At 31.0% G+C, this 24,150-nt stretch overlaps 1 protein-coding gene across 1 annotated transcript; it reads right to left on the bottom strand.

Moving 5' to 3' along the window:
• Nucleotides 1-17,958: 17,958 nt before the first annotated feature.
• Nucleotides 17,959-21,184, bottom strand: LOC122608122 (calcium-transporting ATPase 12, plasma membrane-type-like). The gene has a single exon (XM_043781215.1). The coding sequence runs from the start codon at nucleotides 21,140-21,142 to the stop codon at nucleotides 18,101-18,103; it is 3,042 nt and encodes a 1,013-aa protein (XP_043637150.1). The 5' UTR covers nucleotides 21,143-21,184; the 3' UTR covers nucleotides 17,959-18,100.
• Nucleotides 21,185-24,150: the final 2,966 nt, after the last annotated feature.

Genomic DNA, 24,150 nt, shown 5'->3' with positions numbered 1-24,150 from the left:
TGTTGGAACTTGATAATTTAAAGAGAACTCTCGCTGGGGTCGCTATAAGTAATAGACAAGATAAATGGGCTTGGATGGGGGGACAGGATAATGTAATGTCGGTCAGGAATGTAAAAGAGTTCATATTTGGAGGCTTGGATATGGGTAACAGAATGAAGTTTGAATGGTGTAGTTGGATACCTAAAAAGTGCAATATTTTTATGTGGAGGGCCGCATTGGATCGAATCCCGACCATGGATGCTTTACAGGCTCACAATTGTAATGTTGGAAATCAGACTTGCGTGTTTTGTGGTGAGGTACTAGAAACGATGAAACATCTATTTTGTGAATGTTGGGTAGCAGCAAAAGTGTGGTATGCAATTAGTAAATGGTGTAGATCATCTCCATTATTTGTCTTTAATGTTAAAGACTTGCTGGAGTATCACAAGTACCAGGGATGCAGCAAAGAAGTGGCACAAGCTATTAGAGGGATTATTATGATTAGTTGCTGGAATATTTGGAAAGCAAGGAATGATATCAAGTTCGGAGAAGGCAAAAGAAATGTTATAAAGATTATTCAAGACATCAAAACGCTAGGATTTTTATGGTATAGTACAAAGTCAAAAAACAAAAGTATATCTTGAGATGATTGGTGTAAATTTACTTGTGTGTAAATTCTTTTAAATATTTACTGTTGGTGTTTTGCCAGGGTATGGACTAATAGAAACTTTATTTTTAAAGAAAAATATTCATATAATTGCTATACATGTCAAAATGAAAAGATGAAATGGAGTGATCACAATTATTTGAAAATGTGAACAGTGATCACTAAACCTCAAAAAGTAGTCACAAATTTAGAATGAGAAAAAATATATATATATATATATATATATATATTCACAAGATATGCTACACATGTCAAAATGAAAGGATGAAATGAAGTGAAAGAAAAATTTATATATAAATATAGATACATTACACAACGTTTTCATTTTGCAACTTGGTTAATAGGTCATAGGTAGGAGGTCAATCCTCTCTTAGTTTAGTGTTCAGTGGCGGAAGATAAGAAAGACCAAAAAGGGTTATGGTCCCTCCAAAATTTTGAATCATATTTAGCAATTATATATTATTTAAGAATAAATAAAAGTTTTTATGTGTTTTTACCCCCTCATAAACAAAACATAAATGTAGAAAAAAGAGAAAACCTAAAACCTCAAAAAAATTTGACCCCTCCAGTATTGTCGTTCAAGTTCCGCCGCTGACTAGTGTTGTTCAAAAGAGAAAAAAAGAACATACGTCCAGTTTAAAAAAGTAGAAACATAGGGTAAACACAAAAGTATGACATTATCTTTTGGAATATACCTCATCCGTTTAAATTTAAATGCCTGAATTTGACTTTTTGACCTTTTAATTTTTTTTATAATTTTGACCATAAATATTTTCATTTGTGTTATACATAAATATAACTTTAAAAGTCAAAATATAAATTATGACAAATGGAGTATTTAAAAATAAAGAAATAGGTTAAGTAATAGTCTGGATGAAACTTTTAATTTTAAATAATTACATAAATACCTTTTAAAGTTAAAGTTATGATTATCATACTGAACACCTTTACGAAATAAAAACTCTAACTAATAGTAGCTTTATTTAAAAGTTACAGTTTACAGTTCTAATTAAAAATTAAACTATAAGTTACAATTGCTTAATTTGACAAACTTATGAAGTTGGTTTGACTTAATTATTTGTAGGAACATATTGATGAAAAATAAGGCATCAGCTAAAGTACGTATATGACTGCAGCCCTAGCTAAACATACATGACTTCTGAAACCATATATGATACCCTGGACCTAATAATTATATATATATGATCCAGCGAATGCATGCCTTCTTGTTTCTCTGAACTAGTCACGTGACTAATTTAAGCTGGCTAGGTTGTTACAAGTTACAACTATATATATAACCATTAGCTAAATATATGTGGCAATTGACCCAAACAACTCGAAATACATTTCTTATTAATTATTTCTTTCCAAAAGCATTTTCTCTTAATACATTTCTTATTCTATGGCTTCTTCTTTGTTTCCCTAGCTAATCTTATGAATTATTTTTGGCCCCCCATCATGTTTAAGCGTGTAACATTACACATGCTTAATTAGTAATCAAATTGACGGAAAAGGTGAAGCTGCCAGCATGATCTAACGAGTGTTCTGGCACAATTAAAGAGCTCTAACTAGGTCATGTCGTCCGCTTCACTTTTTGCTTTCATTTTGGATGTAACAAAAGCCATGCCGTCATGCAGATCGCATATGTCATTAAAGTGACATGTATATATTGCAAACCAAGAAGTTCAGCTGATACAGTTATAGTATAAAATATATTCATATCATGATTTATACATAGTTCATTTCGTCACAATAATAGTCTATAAACGGCTTATCGGTTTTTTTCTTTTTTTTTTTCATATTTTATGCTTTAAAATTATTTGCATAAGTAAAAAATTAAACATCTACTATCTACAAATTAAAACGTGATTAGAGCTTTCTTTTATTGACACCTTTTTTTTTTTTAAAGTTAGTTTCGATTCAGACGTGCTGGAGACAATTTTAATCAACAAATCGTTGGACCTCCAACCCCTCCTCATGTAAAATACCTTGAGATGAGAAACCCAAACCTCGAACCCGAGATCTTGGGAAAAATTCACATCCGGAGCCCATATAGTGGATTTAGAAGATACCCCTGGCCAACCCACCTGAGTGGATTTGGTTTCTTTTATTGACACGTGATATTTTCTTTGAGTGACAAATGCTCTTCTAATATAGATTGCTAATTTGTAGTTAATTTATAGTTTTTTCATATATAATAATAATAGTCATATTTCTTCTTTTTTTCTTATATTTATTTACTCTGGCTATTGAAACTGGAAAGTGAAAGAAAGAAGTGTCCATAACATGGCCGTTTTCTCGATAAACATGGGCTACGTATTACTAGATGGTTGTCCATAAGCCCACATTTAATAAGTGAGCTGGGCTATCAAAATGTAGATCATACATCTTAGCAATTACTTGGGCCTTTCTAATGGAATTTCAAGATTGACTTCAAACCAAATATTTGATAAACAATAACGCTTTCATATTAGTAATGAATTGACTAATTACATAATACAGTATGTGATTTGATTTCAGTTATTTCGTATTAAACTTAGTAATTGTTTCTCAATGTTATGGAAACGATCGTGTTTATCAATAGTTTGTTTTTATACAATAATAATGTTAGGTTAGCCCTTGCTCTAATGGCAATAAGAGTCGATATTTATGAGGTGACTATATTTAGTTTATAATATAATATTATAACTATATAGATGTATGAACATAAACATTAAACATATATTAACATTGCTCTAAGAACTTTGACTCGAATCCCACTATGAGTAAAATGTTATCTTATATATTACTTTAGTGGATATTGTTTTAAATAGCAAATTCGTTATAAATACGTGATATTAAGTACTAACAATATTCCGACATGACAAGTAGATATACAAAGACTGATTAATTTGTTATAACTAAAAAACAATTCAATTATTGAACACTCAGCTCGTTCTCATTTGTATGTATGACTGATATGTGACTCTTATTTGAACAATTATTTTGATTTACTATTTACTAGGATATCATTTATCAAAAAGAATAATATTGAATTTGGTTTAATTTAATTCTAGACACATGATCACGCGATTCGGTGATGGTGGTGGTAGCGGTGTGTTAGTGACGACAACAGGTGATAGCGTTGGCAACTAGTGGTGGTGCATGCAGCAACGACGAGTAATGTATGCTATTGATTTAAAAATTATTACGGTAATATAAAAGATAGTAGTTGAGTTATGTTGGAAGTTAAAGAATAAATATTATAAATTAATGCTATTAAGGTTATTATAAATATATCAATTAGAGATCTTATAATAATGAATAAATGGTAAGAATAAATTGAGTAGTTAAATTATTTTTATTTAAAAAAAAAAAAACCATTTTCTTTATTTTTATAGATTATAAATTACGGATCATATGCTCGAACCTAATTTTCACATGGATTCAACTCATATCTTATAAGTAGAGCTACATACATTCAAAATGGTGGAATGGAAACCATTGAACATAATTTTATCACCACATAGCATAAGTGTAACATTTATATATAGTTATGTTTGAACCCTCTAATTTTATCACCAATGATTGATAATTTTGATTACGAACTCACTCGAGAAAGACTTTTTTGTTCCGTCCCTTATTCGACTCTATAAAGGGCTTGTTATTAACAAATGCTATTTAATACCAATTATCTTGATATAAAAGACAGATCTTAAAAAAACCGTACGTCCACATTAAAAGTATTATTTTTTTCAAATTTAAGCATAATTATAAAATTATTTTGTTACAACTAAAGCATAATATTGTTTATTAATCTACAGATTATTCTAAGCATTTACGTCTATATTATGCTTTAACCAAAATGAACCAACATAAAGCTATCTCAAACCACTTACTATTTTGTTCATATACTAGAAATCCATAAGCCAAATTTCGATACGTAAACTTCACATGGACAAAGACAGACTAATAATAACAGGTAAATCAAATATTGTAGTTGATGTAATGTCTGATAACACGTTACTGTCTTATATAATGAACTGCTTAATTAATTTCTTAATAGAAATAACTTTGTGATTAAGTTCCATGTCTTTCCAAAGAAAACTAGTTTCCAATTTCAGAATGTTGCTTTCTGGTTTCAATCCTTTGAGGGCATTAAACAAATCAATCATACCCGGATATGTTTAATTACGAGCAACAGTGTATGTGACTGGGGGCTTGATTAGGTGGAACTAGAATTAGTTCTGTTGCTCTGAAGAGATCGACCAACCACCTTTTAGTCTTTTAAACTATTTGCAACCATTCACTTCTTTCACATATATTTTTTTATTGTCATATCACCGTAACCTCTTATTCTTTTCCACCCTTCTTAAAGCTTTCACCTTCAAATTTAATACCTCACATTACCCCACAATACATCAAACTAAAATAAAACAAACATAATAAGACAAACAAAACAGACCCACACACCCTAAGGCCGGTCCTTATAGTAAATAGTCCTTGCGTCTTGTATGCTTCCGACGCATGAGTTGGTATAGACGCTATTAGCATGGTCGCGTCTACAATGGCGTCTAAGGGGTGTCTTCTAAACTTGGACGCGCATCTAAGGTTGTGTGTGGGTCCGTTTTTAATTTTGTGAGTGTAGGAAGTGGGAGTTATAAGGAGGGGTGTGTCTTGGTGTGTCTAGAAAAGAGAAAAACTGATAAATAGTGTTAAACGTGGGTTAGGAGTTCCTATAAGGATAGACCTAAGTGAATGGTTTCACCTATCCATATTTTACTTTCCTATCACCCATTTATATCACATACCTTTAATTTATTCATTTTCTCTTCACCTTTTTTCACCCTCTTATTTGATTATATCACCCTTCCCTTAATAATGGTCTTACTAGCTCCGACTTTTATAATAAGAAATTATAGATACATGTACAGGGTAGAAATACAGGGAGAAGGTTCTTAAAGAGATAATGTTCGTTTTTGATATTTTTTTCCTTGTTATTTTGATTTTTTTTCCCACTTTTTTGATTCTTTTTTTAATTAACTTAATCCATAGAAAAAATAAAAGAAAAAAGTTTTTTTTAAAAAAAAAAATAACTATAGCTATACATATAAGGATACGGTACGGGTTTCGCCCTTAAGTATATTAACTAATAAGAGGTAGCTAGTGGGAGTGATAGGTCATAGTTGGTGATAGGTTATAGGGGTGATCGGTGATGAAGTGATCTACCTAAAGGGTTTCACCCTTAGTCATCATGGCTCCGCCATAGACTGAGAGGCTTCGGTTATAGCTTACGGGCTATGACCTTTGAAAAAAATATAATTTAAAATTTTTTTAGTATATTTTCTGAAATTAGTTAAATTAAAGAGAGGATGAAAAAATAAAAAAACCAAAAAAACAAAAAACAAACTAAAAAAAATAAATAAACGAATATTTTCTTCTTAAGGTATCTTCTCATTTCACTATCCTACATGTACAAATTATATATTGGTCGAAAAAGATGACGATTTATAGCCCCAAGTGAGACAATATAATATAAACTTTATGGATGAAATAAAAACTTTTTACTACTTTAGTGAAAGTATGGTATGGGGTATTGGTTTCATTTGCGCAAATCCTAAAGAAGGGGAATCAAAAGACGAAAGAAACAGAAAAACATACCCAAAGCTTTGCATAGTGGCAAAATCATTCGATCGACTTTGATCCTCCATGAGATATACTATCATATAGAACAAATTTTATAAAATTTTTGGGCAAAATGCAATATTTCGGGACATTTTTCGATTATAACTCTTATTTATTCGACTACAGTTTTTAATTTGTGACTAATTTAAAGATTTTTGCCTCTTAATGGGTTATTATCATGTTACTGCCAAAACTACGTATATACACTTAATTAAACTCTCTTAGCTGTCTAGCACGATTAAAAACGAATTTATTATTTATTAACGTAATTAACTCGATGAATGATTTTGTATCACACCTAATATTTATTTAAGAAAACAAACATGGTACTCGCTCAATGCAGCATCGATGGCGGCAATGCGATGGTGACGGGTGGTGGCGGCGATTGGTGGTGACAATAAGTAATGTAGGTTATTGATGTAAATAAAATTAATATAATGGCTAGGGTGTAGTTATTTTAAAAGTTGTGGGACAAATGGCGTAGTTTATTTTATTAAAGGTATTTTGCGTATATTGATGGAGATAATTAAATTTACTAATATAGAAGAAGGTGATTTAGAAAAAAAGAAAATGGTATATCTGTCAAATTGCATAGAGTAACTTTTAACATTTCTAAAAGTAAAGAGGGTTATTTTTTTGGAAAAATCTAATATGCAGCAAATAAGAAGTTTTTATAAAATAAGTTATTTACCCTTTTATCTTGAACAATAAACATCTTTGCCTTCTGAAATTCATCTTGATGCAGCCAATTTTTATGTCTTCAACAACATATATGATATCCCCTATTTTTTTTATAAGTAGGTATAAATTAAAAAAAAACATCTACTACAATGTTTGTGCACAGAGTAGTGGTTATTAGTTGTTACTTTGGAGACATAAGAACGAAGTTACATTTAAGTCGAACTGTTGTAGTTTTAATTAGATATGTCCTTTCAAAATATTGTTCTCTGTTTATTTCTTTAGTTACGGAATCGTTGTAAGAAATACCACTTTTTATGGCACGATTGACATATATAAATGCTCGAACTATTTGATGTAATTATATTTATTCGACGCATTGTAAGAAAATCCTGCTGTTTAGACTAAAAACAAAACATCTACTACAATTAAACTCCATATATCCTTAGTTTTTTTTTTGTTTTTTTTTGTGACTTGAGAGTTTTTATAATTTGTTCGAGGCAATGATATGCTTAGTTAAGGTGAATATATTTGTTTTAAGTTTGCCATTTATCTTGCTATCGTGTTGCGGCAAGTTCTTGATGCCCGTATGAGATTTCACTAAAAACACCATAAGGTGAAACCGATGTCATGAGTGCATGACCCTTGTGGTTGAGATTTTTTTTTTCTCTTGTTTCGTTATCGTATTTAGCACAAGCTTTTCCACCGTTTTGTAGTACTTACTGTTGGAACCACGTTAGTGTGACTGTCATTGATCATGTGTCATTCCTGATATGATAATTGACGATAGCTGAAATCCCTATGTCTAGTAAATATATAATGGGCGTATTTACTCTTAAAGATGTAGTATAGGGTTTCTCATTAGATGATTGGAACTATGAGGACTAATGTTACACATATTAAACACCAAAGGGGTTGAATGTGTAAATACTCTCATTATAAATAGAGAGTCATTAACCCTAAATTAGGTTAATGGATAATCACATAAACACACCCTAATCCTTCCTAAATTCGTGTGTGTCTTCCTCATTAAATTCGTGCATCATGTTACAGCCGAATTTATCATCTAATTATTACTCAATCATCTTGTTATGGGAACCCGAAATCAATAGCAATTATGCTTTATGCTTTTACAGGTTCCACAGGACGATTAGGGATGTTTTATCACTAGAATTGAATCATGTTTATTCCAACACTTGCATCTAAATTAGATCGGGTTAAGACAATGTAAATTAGATATCCTATTGTGAGCAAATGATCCATACCTCTCAAAAAAAAAAAAAAAAAAACTTTAAGAAAAAAGCCCCAATACGACCACACTTATCACTCCAAAAGAGTTGAACTTAAGATTTAAAAGTGAAAACCAAAAATACCTCTAACTAATTCGAACACCAGTAATATTTAATTGGGTTTTTCATTGCTAGATAAAAAAAATTTCAAATTCCAAATTTAATGCGGATCATCTTATGCACACCTTTCTATTCTATGATGATGATCGAATAAGTAATTTAATTAGATAATGACTTAAAACTTAAATCACAGTGTTTTATATTACACCTCACAAAAGTAGTTGTAATTGTTAACTGTAATTGTATATTTTAACTGGATCTGGAAACTATAGTTTTTAAACAAATGTGTTAGGTTTAACTTTTATTTTTTAAAAGTGTTTAGTATGGAAGTTGCAGTTGTAACTTCAAAAGGTATTTGTGTAACCTCTAAAGATTAAAAAATTAAAACTTTTGAAACGCTACTTCAATTAACGTTTCATTTTGGAGTTTTTATTTTCAAATAAAAGCTAACGCTAGTTGCATCCAAACAAAACTTTTTAATACTTTAAGAGCTTTTATTTTAAAATGAAAAGCTATTGAAAAACTTGTGCCAAATATACAGGCCATAATATCGTTTTTTGCCGTATGTGATGGCATCGAGATACAGGTAGTAGGATTAAATCTTTCACCTTTATTTTAAATTTCTACTTGGTTAAGAGAAACTAATTAAAAAAAAAAAAAACTCCGATATACATGTAATAAGTAATGATCAAGCCCTTGAATTTTATTTTCAAATTTCTATATTCTAAATCAAAAGTAATAAAAACTCTCATGTGTTCTTATTCGGATATGTTTTGTACTCCGTATAACTATAACAAAGTTTAATGTAATCATCATCATAAAACAACTATTTTCTTTTCTTGTTCATTTTTTATAAACAAACTAGCATTTTATCCGCACAATGCGACGGTGGTGTAGTAATGGCGGTGTGGTATTGGCGGCGGTAGTTGGTAGTGGTGGTGGCGTGACTGGTGGTGACGGTGTGGTTATTATTGTAAAAATATAATTAATGTAAAAGAGGTTGTGTAATTATTTTAGAAGTTGATACGTCTATGTTGTAAATTATTCTTCATTAAGGGTAGTATAAATATTTTTAGTGAAAATGTTTAAATTAATGAATAAAAAAAATTAATTAATTCATTAAAGTTAAAATGGTCATTTCGTATGAAGACATTTTTACGAGGAGAGTGTTAAAAAGTGTTAGGAGAGAATATTATTATTTTTATAATGTAGTAGAAATAAATATATTATGTATGTTCATGTGTGTCTCAATTGTTTTGTTGGGCCTAACGCCAAACTCTAAAATTGGGTTTTTGTTAATGTAAAATAGACTATGGGGGTGTTTGGTAGTAAATAAAAAAAAATGGAAATGTAATATAGAATGAATATAGTGAGAAAAAGATAATAGGTATTTGAAAAGAGAATAGATTTTGTCGTTGGTACAAGTAGATAATGAATATATGAAAAATACAAAATTTTAAATAAATATTAAATTTAATATATATAACATCATTAAAACAATATATATATATATATATATATATATTTATATATACATATATTTTTCAATCTCGTCCATTCTCTACAAATTTTTTCTATTATCCATTGCAACCAAACATAAGAAGTCTATCTCATTTCCTTTTCATCCATTTCATTCCATTGTACCAAACACCCCCTAAAATTCTGAGTTCTTATGCGTACATATAAGGAAGAATAAGAGATGAAACACTAGCTTTACTATTAAGATGAAACATCTAACATTTTTTAATTGTATACCAGAAACTATGTTATGTATTATTATACATTATAATATTTTAATGTAAAAGTAAAGGTGGTGTTGTTATACACCTAAGTTGGGTAAAATCCTTCTCACAAACTAATTTTTTAATATTTAATGTACAATAAATTAATAATTGTCCCTCATATTTTTTATGGATTAAAAAAATCAACATGTGAGAGAAATTTCACTTAACTTGGGTGCATAACAACACCACCTTCACTTTCCCATATTTTAATATAGTTAATAATGTATTGATCAAAAGGTAATCATGTACAGATGATCATTACCCTAAGAGGTCGCGTTTGGTTAACAAAATCTGATGGAATTTGATGAAATTGAAATTGAATTTCATTCCTTAGTGCGTTTGGTTGCACAAAGAAGAGGGAATCTCATTCCATAGGAATGTAAACATTCCATCATTTGATGGAATCTCCATTCTTTGGGGATGGAGGAAGGAATTTCATTCCTTCCATCACTTGAATTTTCAAAAAATCAAAAACATTCCGTCAAATTCTATTACTTCAAATTCCAATTCCTTTAAAAAATTCAATTCCTTCCCAAAACATTCTGTGAACCAAACGCGCCATAAGATTATATAAGCATGTTCCTTGGCCCATTTTCGAATATATGAATTATGTTATATATCTACATTAATCAATATTATCTTGAAGATGATAATACTTACTAATTAATGTCCAATAATACTATAAGATAAATGATGAACAAAATTAATAAAACCATAAATACCTTCAACTAAATTGTGGCTTATTAGTCATTACTTATAAAAAAGTTGAAAATGAATTGAAATATAATAGCATTAGACGTGGTCCCAAGCCATAAGCCGTGAGGAAAAGATAATTAAGAAAAAGGCTGTAATTATAGAGAAGGTCGCTAATAAGTTGTCTGCATGGGGGCGAGAGGTGGCGTGGGTGTGACAATATTCAACCTGTCTCCTTTGGACCACTATTTTCTTTCTTTTTCTTTACTAACCAATACGATTTAAATAGACCTTAATTTATTCAATAAAAAAGTTTAAATTACTTTTAGTTTGTACAAGTATAACAGAGTAAATATACAAATTGTTTTATAAGCTAAAAAATAATTACATGTATTATGTATAGAATGATAATGGGTTTTGACCTATTTTTAAAATATAATTAATAATAACAATTAACAATATATATTGAAATTGAACTGAATCAATAAAAGAAAGTTCCCCATATACCAACAAAACAAACAAAATCAAACTAAAAAATAGTACAACTATCCTACTAACATGGAAACAAAATATCAGGAGTATCTTCCTTTTTGTAAATTTTTTTTTAAATCTTATTCAATTACTACAACCTATTTAATTTCCTTAATAAATTTTCTCTCTATATATACCCTTAGAATCCTTTGCTCTCTCTTGCATGCTCTCGATCGCCCTCTTATCTTTCTCTCTCAAATACCAAGAATCCATGGAATATGTTAACGTGAATCGGTAATAGATGAAGCTGCCAGCATGATCTAAACTTTTCCTTATATCAAAATCAAATATGGTGTCGAAATTGTAAAACCAAAGGAAAGATCAGATCATGTGGCATCTTCACCTGTTATTATGCTTCACAAATGTGTGCGTTATTATTTCGCATAACATCTTCATCCGAATGTGATTAAAGGAAGAACGATGGAATCCTTGTAAGTCTTTTTCAACCCTCTATATGGAAAAAAGTTAGTTGGATTTTTTGATTTGTCAAGATGCTACCAAAAAATAAATTTATTGTCATTCTTCAAGTTAAGTTTTGTTTATTTGGGGAAAACTAGTTTCTATAATTAATATATAGCCTAGCATTTTTTGGACCATGCATATAACTATATAACGTGCATAAAAAAAACTTGTACCTTTCATATTAAAAGTTCGTCCCCTGATTTTCATGGTAAATGTACAAACAATTTATGCACCTTAAACACAGCCCTAAGGGCTGTATTTAGCAAACCCCAACTTTATTAGTTCAAACAAATTTGTTTACAGGTTTTATCATTGTACATTGCATTAAAAATAGGAGTATTACATATATGGTATTAATTTTTTTTTCTTGGGATTTTTACACTAACAAAACAAAGTAAGAAAAAAGATAAAGAAAAGTTAAAAATAAAATGTGGGAGGAAGTGCAAGTACATGTATGGCGTGGGAATCTTAATTGTTCATGTTAGAGTTGTTAGTGACAGGATTTCATAAGCCCCAACCCTTGCTTCCCGCTTTTTAGATTCTTCAATTTACTTATCATCATCATACATTATCATTGCCTTTTATTATTAATATAATCATTGTTAATTATTATATAGAAAGTACATATATGCCGGTGTCTATTGTCTAACATGTGGCTGAACATGTTATATGTTTAAGATAGATTATCTTAAAAGATAAAAAAAAACTGGACCATCTATCTACTTGTGGGTTGGTATAGTTTTGATATTACCAAGGAAATTACCAAGTGACACTAGTTGTTCACAATTTTAGCTGACAATTGTTTGGATTTAGGGCCGGCAAACAGATTCCAGGGATCTTGTTTGTATTGTTATTGTTATCATATACTCGTATCTACCAATAAATTAAGGAAAATAATAAATCTTTTTAATCAAATAGCCTTATAATCTTTTTAAGTATTAAGAAGGTGACATATGATATCCACTAATTCTCTTTCCTAATCTTATCCCCTGAATCATCATCTCATAGTTAGGAGGATTATTAGGCTATTTGATTAGGAGGATTAATCATTGCTCATAAACTAAAACATGATTGAGATGTTTTTAAAATGACATGTGGCATAATCCTAAATCGACATGTGTCTTTTTAATTTATTTATTTTATTAAATTAGTTTTTTTAGTTCTATATAGATTCAAATTCCTTATTAGACTTAGAATTAAACTCTAACTATTGGCTTATAGGTACAAAACCTATTATAATTTTATTTGATTGATCGTTTTCTCATTAATATTTCTTTTTATTTTTTACAATTCTTATTGCTTATATTACTTATAATAATAAGGTAAATTCAAAAACTCTAACTAAACATATATTATATTTATTATCATTACTGTTTATTATAATTTAGTTTCGATGATCAGTTTACTTTAATTATAATTTATTTCATACACACGAATCATGTATGTGACATTTTCGAATTTATTTATGATACAATCTATATAGCTACCGTACATCATATGGATATTAGGACTACTACTGTATATAAACCTCATAATTTATAAATTGCGTTTTGCGTCACTTGCACTATATTTTGTAATCAAAACTTTCTACGGTAGTTATTTCGATGGTTGTATATTCCTTGTAAGTTGTAACGAGATATAGTCATATAACTTGTATTTAATTAGTAATAGCATTTTAGCATTTTGCTAGACTTTTAATGATATACCTTCGTTCATATTTAGATAATACTCAACTTATACCCACACAATAGAGGATTAATGAGAAGAGAGTATTAGGCTTAAGGAGGAGGATTATGGGTGCCAAGTGTACCCCAACCCCCTCTTTTAGTTATATTATAGATAGCCGCATAAGTAACTATCTAGCAAAACGTTATAAAGAGATGCGAATAATAAAAAATGGGAATGAGATTCCCTCAAGTTTTCCCAACTTGACTAGTCAAGTTGGGAGGATCTTGACCCTTAATTGAAAATCAAGGGCTAAGATTAAATAAATATCATTGCGATTCTATGATCTCATTGCGATCTTGTGATCTCATTGCGATCTTGCAAGATCTCATTGCGATCATGCAAGATCTCATTGCGATCTTGCGATATTGCGATTCTCATGATCTTATTGCGATTTGCAGATTATTGCGATTTATATAGCTATTTTATAATAATCCAAAAAAACTTAACTATTTTGATACGATCGCAATTAAATTTGGCTATTGTCGCGATTTCCTCGTTATAGAAACCTCTTAGACTGTTTAGCTAAGACCTCAATGTTAGTTACAACATCAATAATCAATTTGGCCCACCGAAAGTACATTGTACTTGGTTGCAATATATAAAGCCAAACGTAATTAGGGTAGCTATATTTGTCATGATTTGTTTGGAAGTTGATCAAAGCATGTGGTAAATGCAAACTAAAGACAAAGAATATGTTTAGAAAATTGTGAAGGTTTGGAAAATAGATCATGGATGCTTGTTATAATATACAAAAACATATCTTTACGTATGAATTGAATATAAACTTTTTAAATTGCACAAATTACAACATTAAAACTATACTTCATATTTTTTAATTATTTTATTTATTTTATCAACGAAAGTGCGTTATATTATAAGGAAAGTTTAGTTAAAGCATGCAGTAATATTTCATGGAGATTATATAAAATTCACAGAGTTATATATATTTATCACAATCAAAGATTTAATTTTTAATTTTTTTTTCCAACATAACAGTACCTAAGATAATAAGATAGGTAAAGTCATGCAATATAAATTATTTTATCTTATATTATATTGTAAACATGACTTATTATATGGCTATGTGTATTTCACATATAAAAATTGATAAGATTAAGATGAGAAAGTAAGCCGAAACATAATTAAAACACATTGTGTAGTCGATTATTTCATATCTACATTTATACTATCTTATTTTATAAAACATCTAAATTCTCTTTTTTTTCATGTATATTTCGAAACTTAAAATGAACATAGATCCCACTACTTAAGCCTTAATATATATTTTTCTTTTAAAAAAACTTAATTAAACTACTCAACCACTTTATTCATCCCATTTTATGACCAGTTTAAGTGTTTATAACTTGTCATATATATGTTTTCTGATTTTCAATTAGGAAATGAAATGAAATGAAAATAATCTAAAACATATTGAATTACTTTTTACTAAATAAATTGACTTTTTATATATATATATATATATATATATATATATTAAGATATAACCAACATATTATTTGGTTATAATTCGAGGGTATTTTAATTGAACTAAGTTGTTAAAAATTTTTTTTAGCAACACAACATAAGTGTATTGATTAAGTTTTTTTCTGATATAAACGTAAGATACATCACATTCTCTCCTATGGGCTATAGACTATATTTCTATTCTTATGCACCAACCCCGACAACCATGAACCACCGTCAAAAACCATAAAAGAAAATCAAAGACGATAAAAATCATTGAATATATATTATTGTCAAATGTCAAAAATGAAGAAACTGTGAGAAGCTTATTACCTAGTTGGCTATTCGCATTGCACACATGCACGGGTATTATGCTATTGTTAGATGTATATATATGGTCCAAACTTTAAGCTGTACACCTATTAAATTTTATTTTGTTTCCATATTTGAATCGAACTCACATTTTACATGTGAATATATGTGAATATAAATAAAACTTATTTGATGGACAATTTAGCATGAAACAAGCAAGGTTTGGATAAATTAATGATTAACATTTTTGCCTTGTAGACTTAGGTCAAGGTTCTTTTATATTTTAGGTTAGAAATGGAAGCAACATCTCCGTTTTATGTATGATAAAACTGTCGACATCTTAATCTCTCCATACATTGTCATAAATGATAGGATAATGAGATTGATAACCCATAAAAGATAATATTGGGTTTTTGTTTTATGTTTTATGTTTTATTTTACAAATTACTAGGAAAGTACTTAAAGAGGTATTATATTTCAAGCCAATTGAAGATTGTCTTCTTTACCAAAAGATTGTTATTAAACTTTTTATTTATTTGCTTACAATATAATTTACATGTAAGTTTTTTTAAACACATTAAGAAGAAAAATGATGGTTTATTTTTTGAGCGGTCATCTGCCTCTTAATTGACTTGAAATTCAAATGTGACTCCTTTACGTGTAATGATACTTCTTAAATTCCAGTATCGGTATTAATAGTTTAATACGTTTCTTATCAATTTGTACGTTTGCAATTTCAGAAGCACTAATTGTTAAGAACAATGATCTGATTATACAAAAAGAATATGAAAAGATTATGTTGATTGGAATTTGGAAATTTGGAATTGAAACAGTGTATATAATGTTAACTTAGTATAGGCCCATAACTGTAAGGCCCGCCGGCCTGGTATATAGCTTGATTTGGGCTCGGCCCAATTATAGTGATATGTTCATAATTCATAAAGACACTCATAGCTCCATCATAAGAATCACCACGGCGCACATTTGGGAAATTGGCTTGATATGATGGTACAAGAGCGTGGATGGGTTCTAGGTAGAGTAGCGTTGCGGACACTTGGTTCGCTTCAGGTGGGTTCCTGGATGATGAGCGAGGGATTGCCAATGACGATATTATACACACCCCTTATGACTATTATGGTCTTAATAACTTATTAGAATATTACATGTACAAAATTTGAAAAATTTAAATTGTATAAAAAGTCATACTCCGTATTATTTAGGCCCTATAAACTTTGCTTATATGCTTTGCCACTGTTTTTTCGCTGCAACGAAAATATGGCGGAGCCTGGGATTAAAAGGTTTTGGGTTCAAATATTTATGTGAGCACGGTTTTGCCATCATGAGTTTCTCTAAAATTAGGATTGGATATATGAAAATGTCAAATTTGCCATTCAAATAAATAAAAAAATAAATAAAAATGACTCTAACCTGAATTAAATAACTCTTATGATATTACACTAAAGTGGTGTTTGTTAATGTCTTAATAGAAAAAGTCATGACTTAATTGAAAATACTTAAATCCATTAAGTCATCAAAATTGTTTGTTTTTATGACTTAATAAACAAAAAACAACTGTATTGACTTAATCCGTATATACATTATTTATTTATTTAATCACTTAATCAATTCAGTCACTTAATAAATAAAAAAAAAAGGGGGTTTTGCTTATAAGTATCGAATTCTGTCCACTTTTATTATAGTTTTTCAATCCTTGTGTTAACAAACAAGTTAGATAAATCATCTAGTTAGTCTGAATTTGGATACTCAAAATCCTACCTAATTCAAATAACCCTAACCTGAATTTTTATTCTGATGAGTTATGGGTAAAATTATACGAGTATCACTAAAAAATTAATTAACCGCCCCTAGGCAAGTAGGCAATAACTGCCTGTTCAACTAATCAAGGGCTCAATGAGATTAATAAGCCTTATGGGCCGCTCTTCAGATGGGCTACCAACAGCAACGAAGTCTCAACCTGTAGGAAACTGGAATTATCCCAACATAACATGGCTAGCTGATCGATATACTTTTATTGATTAGCCAACTTATCTTCGATCTAGCTAGCTTTCAACGCCATCTCTACATGATCTTTAAACGCGAGTTATCTGACTTCAATATTGTCAAATGAAGGTAACCTTGAGTTTTTCGATTGGTTAATAAGATGTTAGAGGATTGACAATGCTCAAGCTTGTGTAGTAAAAACGGTTACGTACAGTCAATATATTCTGAATTCTTTTGTGAATTTTAAAAAACTAACCAATATACTAGTTTCCTATTACAATAGTTGCAATGACATGCTTGATTTGAAAGAAAAATTCATTCATGAATGAGGATTAGTTGGTCAGGCCACCATCTGAGTACACTGGTTGGTAAAGTTTTATTTATCTATTATGTTAGTCACAAATCACTGAATTAGATATGCTTTATTTGGTTTTTATTTGGTGGAATTAGGGAAGTGTAGTAGTTAGTTGCATACCATTTGCAAGTATTTGATCTTATTCTCAAACACTGCAGATTGCTGAATTTGGTTCCTTAGTTAATCAAGATCAAATTAAGTTGCTTGAGTGATCTTTGCCTATGGTGTGAATTTAGAAGTCATGTACTCAGTGATCCCATTTTTCGTAGGATGAAGTCGAATGAAGGAACAGAACATAAAAATTAAGTATTACTATTATAGAATCAGTATGTATAGGTAAATACATGACAGAAAACTAAATTACTATATTGATGCAAGTTACCAAGAAATAATCTTAATGATGTCAAAAGATTTTGCTGAACGAATACAGATCTTAGCGTCTGATATAGCTTAAAAATGGTTTCTCTGGAACTGGTATCAACTTCACAATCCATCCAATAGGCCACGATAGAGCTGCAATGGCAATACATATTCCCCACTGTAGTCCATTTAATCTCTCAGTATCCGCAAAGTTCTTCAAAAACTCAACCATCACAACCTGAAGAATTAAGGTCATCCCTATGATTCCAAGAAACAATCGGTTTTTATGAATCCCCTTGAATATGTTCCTTTTCTCCAGCTTCCTTGAGTTGAACTCATTAAACACTTGGCATAGGACGAACGTATTGAAGATAATAGTATTTTTAACTCTCTCATTTACATTAAAGATTGCCTTACCCCTGAACTGAAAGATCAATAGAACTGTTACCTGGAAAAGAGATTGTGCTAATAGGTTTCTCCACATTATGTTTGTGATCAGAGGCTCGACCCGACCAACAGGAGGCTTGTTCAAGAGTTCTTTGGTGGGACGTTCTGTTGCTAGTGCTAGGGCACCCAAAGTGTCCATGATCAGATTCACCCACAACAGTTGAACAGCTGTTAAGGGAACGACACCAGAAGTAACGGCTGCAATGAAATTAATGACAAGAGCTGCAACATTTACGGTAAGCTGAAACTGAATAAACTTCTGAATGTTGTTGTAAACACACCGTCCCCACATCAATACAGTAGAAACAGAGGCAATATCGTCATCTAATATCACAATGTCCGAACTTTGTTTTGCTACTTCAGTCCCTTGAATCCCCATTGAAAGTCCTATATCAGCTTCTTTGAGTGCCGGTGCATCGTTTGTCCCGTCACCCGTGACTGCAACCACATGACCTTTACGTTTCAGGCACTGCACCATCAGAAGCTTGTCAAAAGGAGAAGATCTTGCCATCACACGGATTTTGTCAACTCTTTCCATTCTTTCTTCATCTGTAAAATTACGAAACTGTACACCTTCCACCACTTCCGCGTCACATACTTCTTCACTGGATTCAAGTATTCCACATTCTGCGGCTATCGCTTTTGCTGTGAAAACATTGTCACCAGTGATCATCTTTATGTCAACCCCAGCAGACCTGCAAGTTTCAATAGCTTTCTTGGCTCCGGGCCTACACGGGTCCTTCAACCCAACAATCCCTAGCAATGTTAACCCTTCCTCGCTTAATGTAGTACCTTCTTGAACCTGCTTATGTGCAAAAGCGATGCATCTAAGGCTGCTGGCTGCCATTCCTTCAATTATACGCTCCAATCGAGTTTTCGAGTCACTTTCTATCATATGTATACAACCATTGCTATCATAATACTTTGAACACATTGTCAGTATCATCTCTGCAGCTCCTTTCCAGTGGACATGAACGCTGTTATCGTCTTTTCTCTTGATCAGGACACCACTTCTTTTTTTCTTTGAGTTGAACGTCTCAACTTGAATTACAGTTGAATCTTGTTTCAGTTTCTCCATATCCATATCCAAATCCACAACAGCCCATGATAGAATAGCCTTTTCAGTTGGAGAGCCGGAGATTTCAGGTACTGTTTGTGAAGCAGATTTGAAAACAGAACCTGTAGTATTAAGCCCGACTCCCTGTTGGAGAAGTTCGTGAACCTGTAGCGCAATCACATTGGAAGTACGTTGTTCAATAAACTGTAGACCGAGCCAGAACTTTGTTACAGTCATCTGGTTCATTGTCAATGTTCCGGTTTTATCAGTGCATATAACAGTGGCTGAACCCATGGTCTCGCAAGCAGATAACTTTCTGACCATGGATTGATCACGCATCATTCTCTTCATTGAGTATGCAAGTGTGAGGGTGACGGCTAGCGGTAGACCTTCAGGAATAGCTACTACCACAATGGTCACAGCCGCCGAGAAGATACCCGTAATAGAATGAAGTATTTTGTTGACACTCGTTCGTTTTCCATTATACTCTTGGTTACCATATTCATCTTTAGTGTATCCAGTGAAGTAACGACTTAACATAACTACAAGAACTAACAAAGCAACTGCAAGACCTACCTTTCCAATTGAAGAAGTTAGTTTGTTGAGGCGTTCTTGTAATGGCGTTTGCTCGTTGTTATCGCCAGTAATGGAGCTCATCATCTTCCCCCACCCCGTGTTCATTCCAACTGATAGCACAAGCATCTGACAATGCCCATCAGCCACTTTGGAACCAGAGAATAAGAACGGGTTACTTATGGCGTTAACTTCTATTTGCTCACTCTCACCAGTCATGCTTGACTCGTCGATTAACAACGAATGCCCATCTACAAATAGCCCGTCTGCTGGAATCTGATCTCCTATTTTTAACACAACAATGTCGCCTACTGCTATATCGAATATTGACACCTTCTGTCTTCTGCCTTCTCTAAGAACATCAATCTGGATATTATTGCTTATTTTCGACAGATTTTCAAACTGCTTCTCTTGTCTGAAGTTACTTATCGCGGATACAACAATAACCAGAAAGACTGCAAGGAATATACTTCCTCCCTCATACCAGCCGTCTTTTAGTCCCTCTTCTTTGATACCAAAACCAAGAGAAAGAACAGCACACCCCAAGAGTATAAGAATAGTAATATCTTTAAAAGCCTCTACCACAAAATAAAACAGCCCCTTTGGAGGCATTTTTTTATAAGTATTTGAACCAAAAACGTTTCTCCGTTGATCTAAATCATGCCCGTCTAATCCCTTTTCGAGATTAGTGTCCAGGGCTTTTGCTAAGCCCTTGACACCATCAAACTTGGAAAGCGTATCCAAGTCTTTATTTTTTAGAGTATCAATGAGCATTGTCTGATCAATGCTTTCAAAACTGGAAGCATGATCCGGTGACTCATTGATACAAGTACTAACCTTGGGAACGACGACATCAATGACAGAATACCCCGGTTTTCCAATTAATTCAGAAACGGGGAGTGACTTGGAGACGACGTTTTTGGCAATGGAGACCAAGGTGTTGGAAAAATATATAGTATAGTATGCACGACGCCATCGTTTCCTAGCTCCTGTGAAGCTGCTAAGCATGATGCCAATGTCTTGTGGCTGAATAACCATATTATTTGTTTTGCTAATGTTAAGGATCAAATTGAGAATATATATGATCAGATCGAGTGAATGTATATATTACTCGTATATAAACCTACATGAGTTATGTTATGTATATATATAGAGTGATTACCACATAAAACGTAACCATGCAATGCCATGAAACTTCATAGATCATTCTTGGCAGCTTCATGAGAATCTAAATATAGCTTATTTCTATTTTTAAAAATGACTTTGTTCGTTATGGGTACCGTGTTTTTTGCTATAAAAGCAAAGTGTTAATAAAGGAATGCTAATGGATCGGATTTTGTGTTATCGGGGTTTTCAAAATTCGGATAAATCCGATACTTTAGTGCTGTATGACAGCAACACATAACCGGAAAAGATACGTAGATGACACTGATAAGTTATATAAATCCCGTGTATATGGAGTGTTTGTTTTTTCAAGTCCATGCCTCTGAATCAATGAGATAGACCGACTTACCACAGCCCAAACTAGTTGGGCCTTCTTTTATCTATAAAGGTGTTTTACGAGTTACGACCCAAATCAGGCCCAATGCATCTTTCATACATGACAAACCATTACAATTTAAAAAAGGTTTTTTTATGAAAAAAAACCATTACAAAAGATTTTTACCATTGCAAACCAATTTTTGTTTTTCAAAATGGGTCGAAATCTTTTTATTATGCTAAATCATAGTTGCTCTAATAACTTATCTACCAATCACAACTCTCGATTTCTTAAAGTTGACTTTCATTTTTAATTTTGAATTTAATTTATACTTTTTTGTTTTCCATCACAAATTTACACTTTTTACCCAATAACTTTAATAGAAAAAAAAATAATAACTAATATATATCTGATAGAATAACAGCTACAGTAATATTTATCCAATAAATAAATAAGTAATATATATCCAATATATTATACTAATATATATCCATATGTTTTATCATATAAATATAAAGTTAATTAATTAAAAATAAATAGAATTTGATGTAAATATATTAAGATTTTAAGAATAATTATACTATTATTTTTTATTGAAGTTTTTTAGTAATTATCATGAAGCATGTAAGAAAAATAAAGCATATAAAAATATAATTATGATTTTTTAATGTTCAAATATCACTAAATATGTCACAATTTACAACTTTGATGGACATATTATATTTTGTAATATTCAAATATCGCTAAGTATGCCACAGTAAACAAATTCGATGAATATATTTTTAAAAATATATCAATATAAAACTTAAAGTGTTGATATATAGATCAAGTTTTTATTACTCAAAATAAAATATTAAATTTTAAAATATAATAAATTAACATCGAATATTAATAACGCCGCAAGCCGTGTATAAGACACGGACCTAAAATCTAGTTATTCCAACTATTTAAAAGTAACTTATTTTATATAATATTCAATCTAATCCTCTTAATTTTTCTTATCTTTCTCTTTTCATTTTGATTTTTTTATATCATTAATCAGAAAAGCTCATTTGTGAATCAGGATTAATTGGTCGAGCCATCATCTGACATAGTGACTGGGTGGTTGGGTGAACTTGATTTACATAATGATCTTTGCAATATATATATATGGTTGTATGTGTTCCCTTTAATTTTAATTTTTTATTTTATTTAAGTGAAGTAGTTGATTGCGTATAAATTACGATTCATATATGGTGGATTAGATAATGTTTTATTTGGTGGAATTGGTGAATTATAGTTGTTACTTACATGCCAATGACAAGAATTTCTCACACTCCAAAATGGTGACTTTTGTGACCAAACAAAATGAAACCCGATTGAAAGAATAGAATGTAATAAATTGATAACCTCGCTATATATATAAAATCATATCATAATGTATGCAAATACAAGCATATGACCTAGAACTAATTTACTACGAGTATAATGTTGTATCATATTTGCGAAGTTACGAAGAAATAATATGGATGTTGTGAAAACTTTTTGTTGAGTGAATAAAAGGAATCTTAGCATCTAATGAGGCTTAGAATTGAAATAGTTTCTCTAGAAATAGTATCAACTTTATAATCCATCTAATAGCTAGGCCATGGACATTTGCAATACAAATTCCCCACTCTACTCCATTAAAGTTTTTTCATTCGAAAAGTCCTTATTATTGCTGAATGATAAAAGTCGCAGCTGACCAAGTGTTTTAACTCCTTAAAATCCTACATTAGAAACTCATTTAAAAGGGTAAAAATAATTAACTATACTTTTTATTTAACAGCAAAAACTTTTATATATTAATCGGTCAATCATTTTGGCAAGATGTCGAGATACAAAAGTTACAAACTATTAATTACAATATATAAATGAAGTTTATATTGACAACACTACCGTCTAAAAAATACGAGAATTCTTAATACGACCAGATATATACGACATAAATACAATAGAATTAAATACATTTAAGACTCATATGTATATATACTATGTGATAGTGTACACTTGCATGATCCGTCCCGTCCTCAACATATGGTGTATAAAGGGCCTTATGATGTTACCTTCCAGCAACCTTTGAAGCTAGGCCGCATGACCCCTTCCCTGCGTATGGCCTCAAGAGACCATCGGGAGGACACGTGTCGCCCTGACGATTAAGTTAATTAATGTATAATGTTAGTCCCAAGAAGAATATACTACATAATAATAATAATTAATGCTTGTTACATGTGCTCTTAAGCTCTTTGTAAATCCCTTAACTATGCACTTGGTCCAGCTAGTCGTCTTGGTTCAAAAACCATTTTTAATCAGAAGCCGTTGGTAATTTAATTAGGAACAAAACCAGCTACATCGGTTCATTGTCACGTAAGTGACACCTGACTGCATTATAATCTCCTCATAGTTTTTTGCTAGACTAATGTGAATCATTAAACCGTACGTAGTCCAAAATTTATTAACTATACGAAAATGGTTACGGTTGCAACCTTTATTCTTAGGGATCAAATATGTCTTCTATGCTAACCATTCAGAGGTCTTGCCTGCAACA

The sequence above is a fragment of the Erigeron canadensis genome, chromosome 7 (assembly GCF_010389155.1).
Source record: "Erigeron canadensis isolate Cc75 chromosome 7, C_canadensis_v1, whole genome shotgun sequence".
Taxonomy (NCBI): Eukaryota; Viridiplantae; Streptophyta; class Magnoliopsida; order Asterales; family Asteraceae; genus Erigeron; species Erigeron canadensis.
Note: the sequence above shows the minus strand (reverse complement) of the source record. Positions and strands in the feature narration are given on the sequence as shown.

Excerpts from the sequence above, each read along its gene's own strand:
- LOC122608122 (XM_043781215.1), bottom strand. The coding sequence starts at position 21,142 with ATGGTTATTCAGCCACAAGACATTGGCATCATGCTTAGCAGCTTCACA.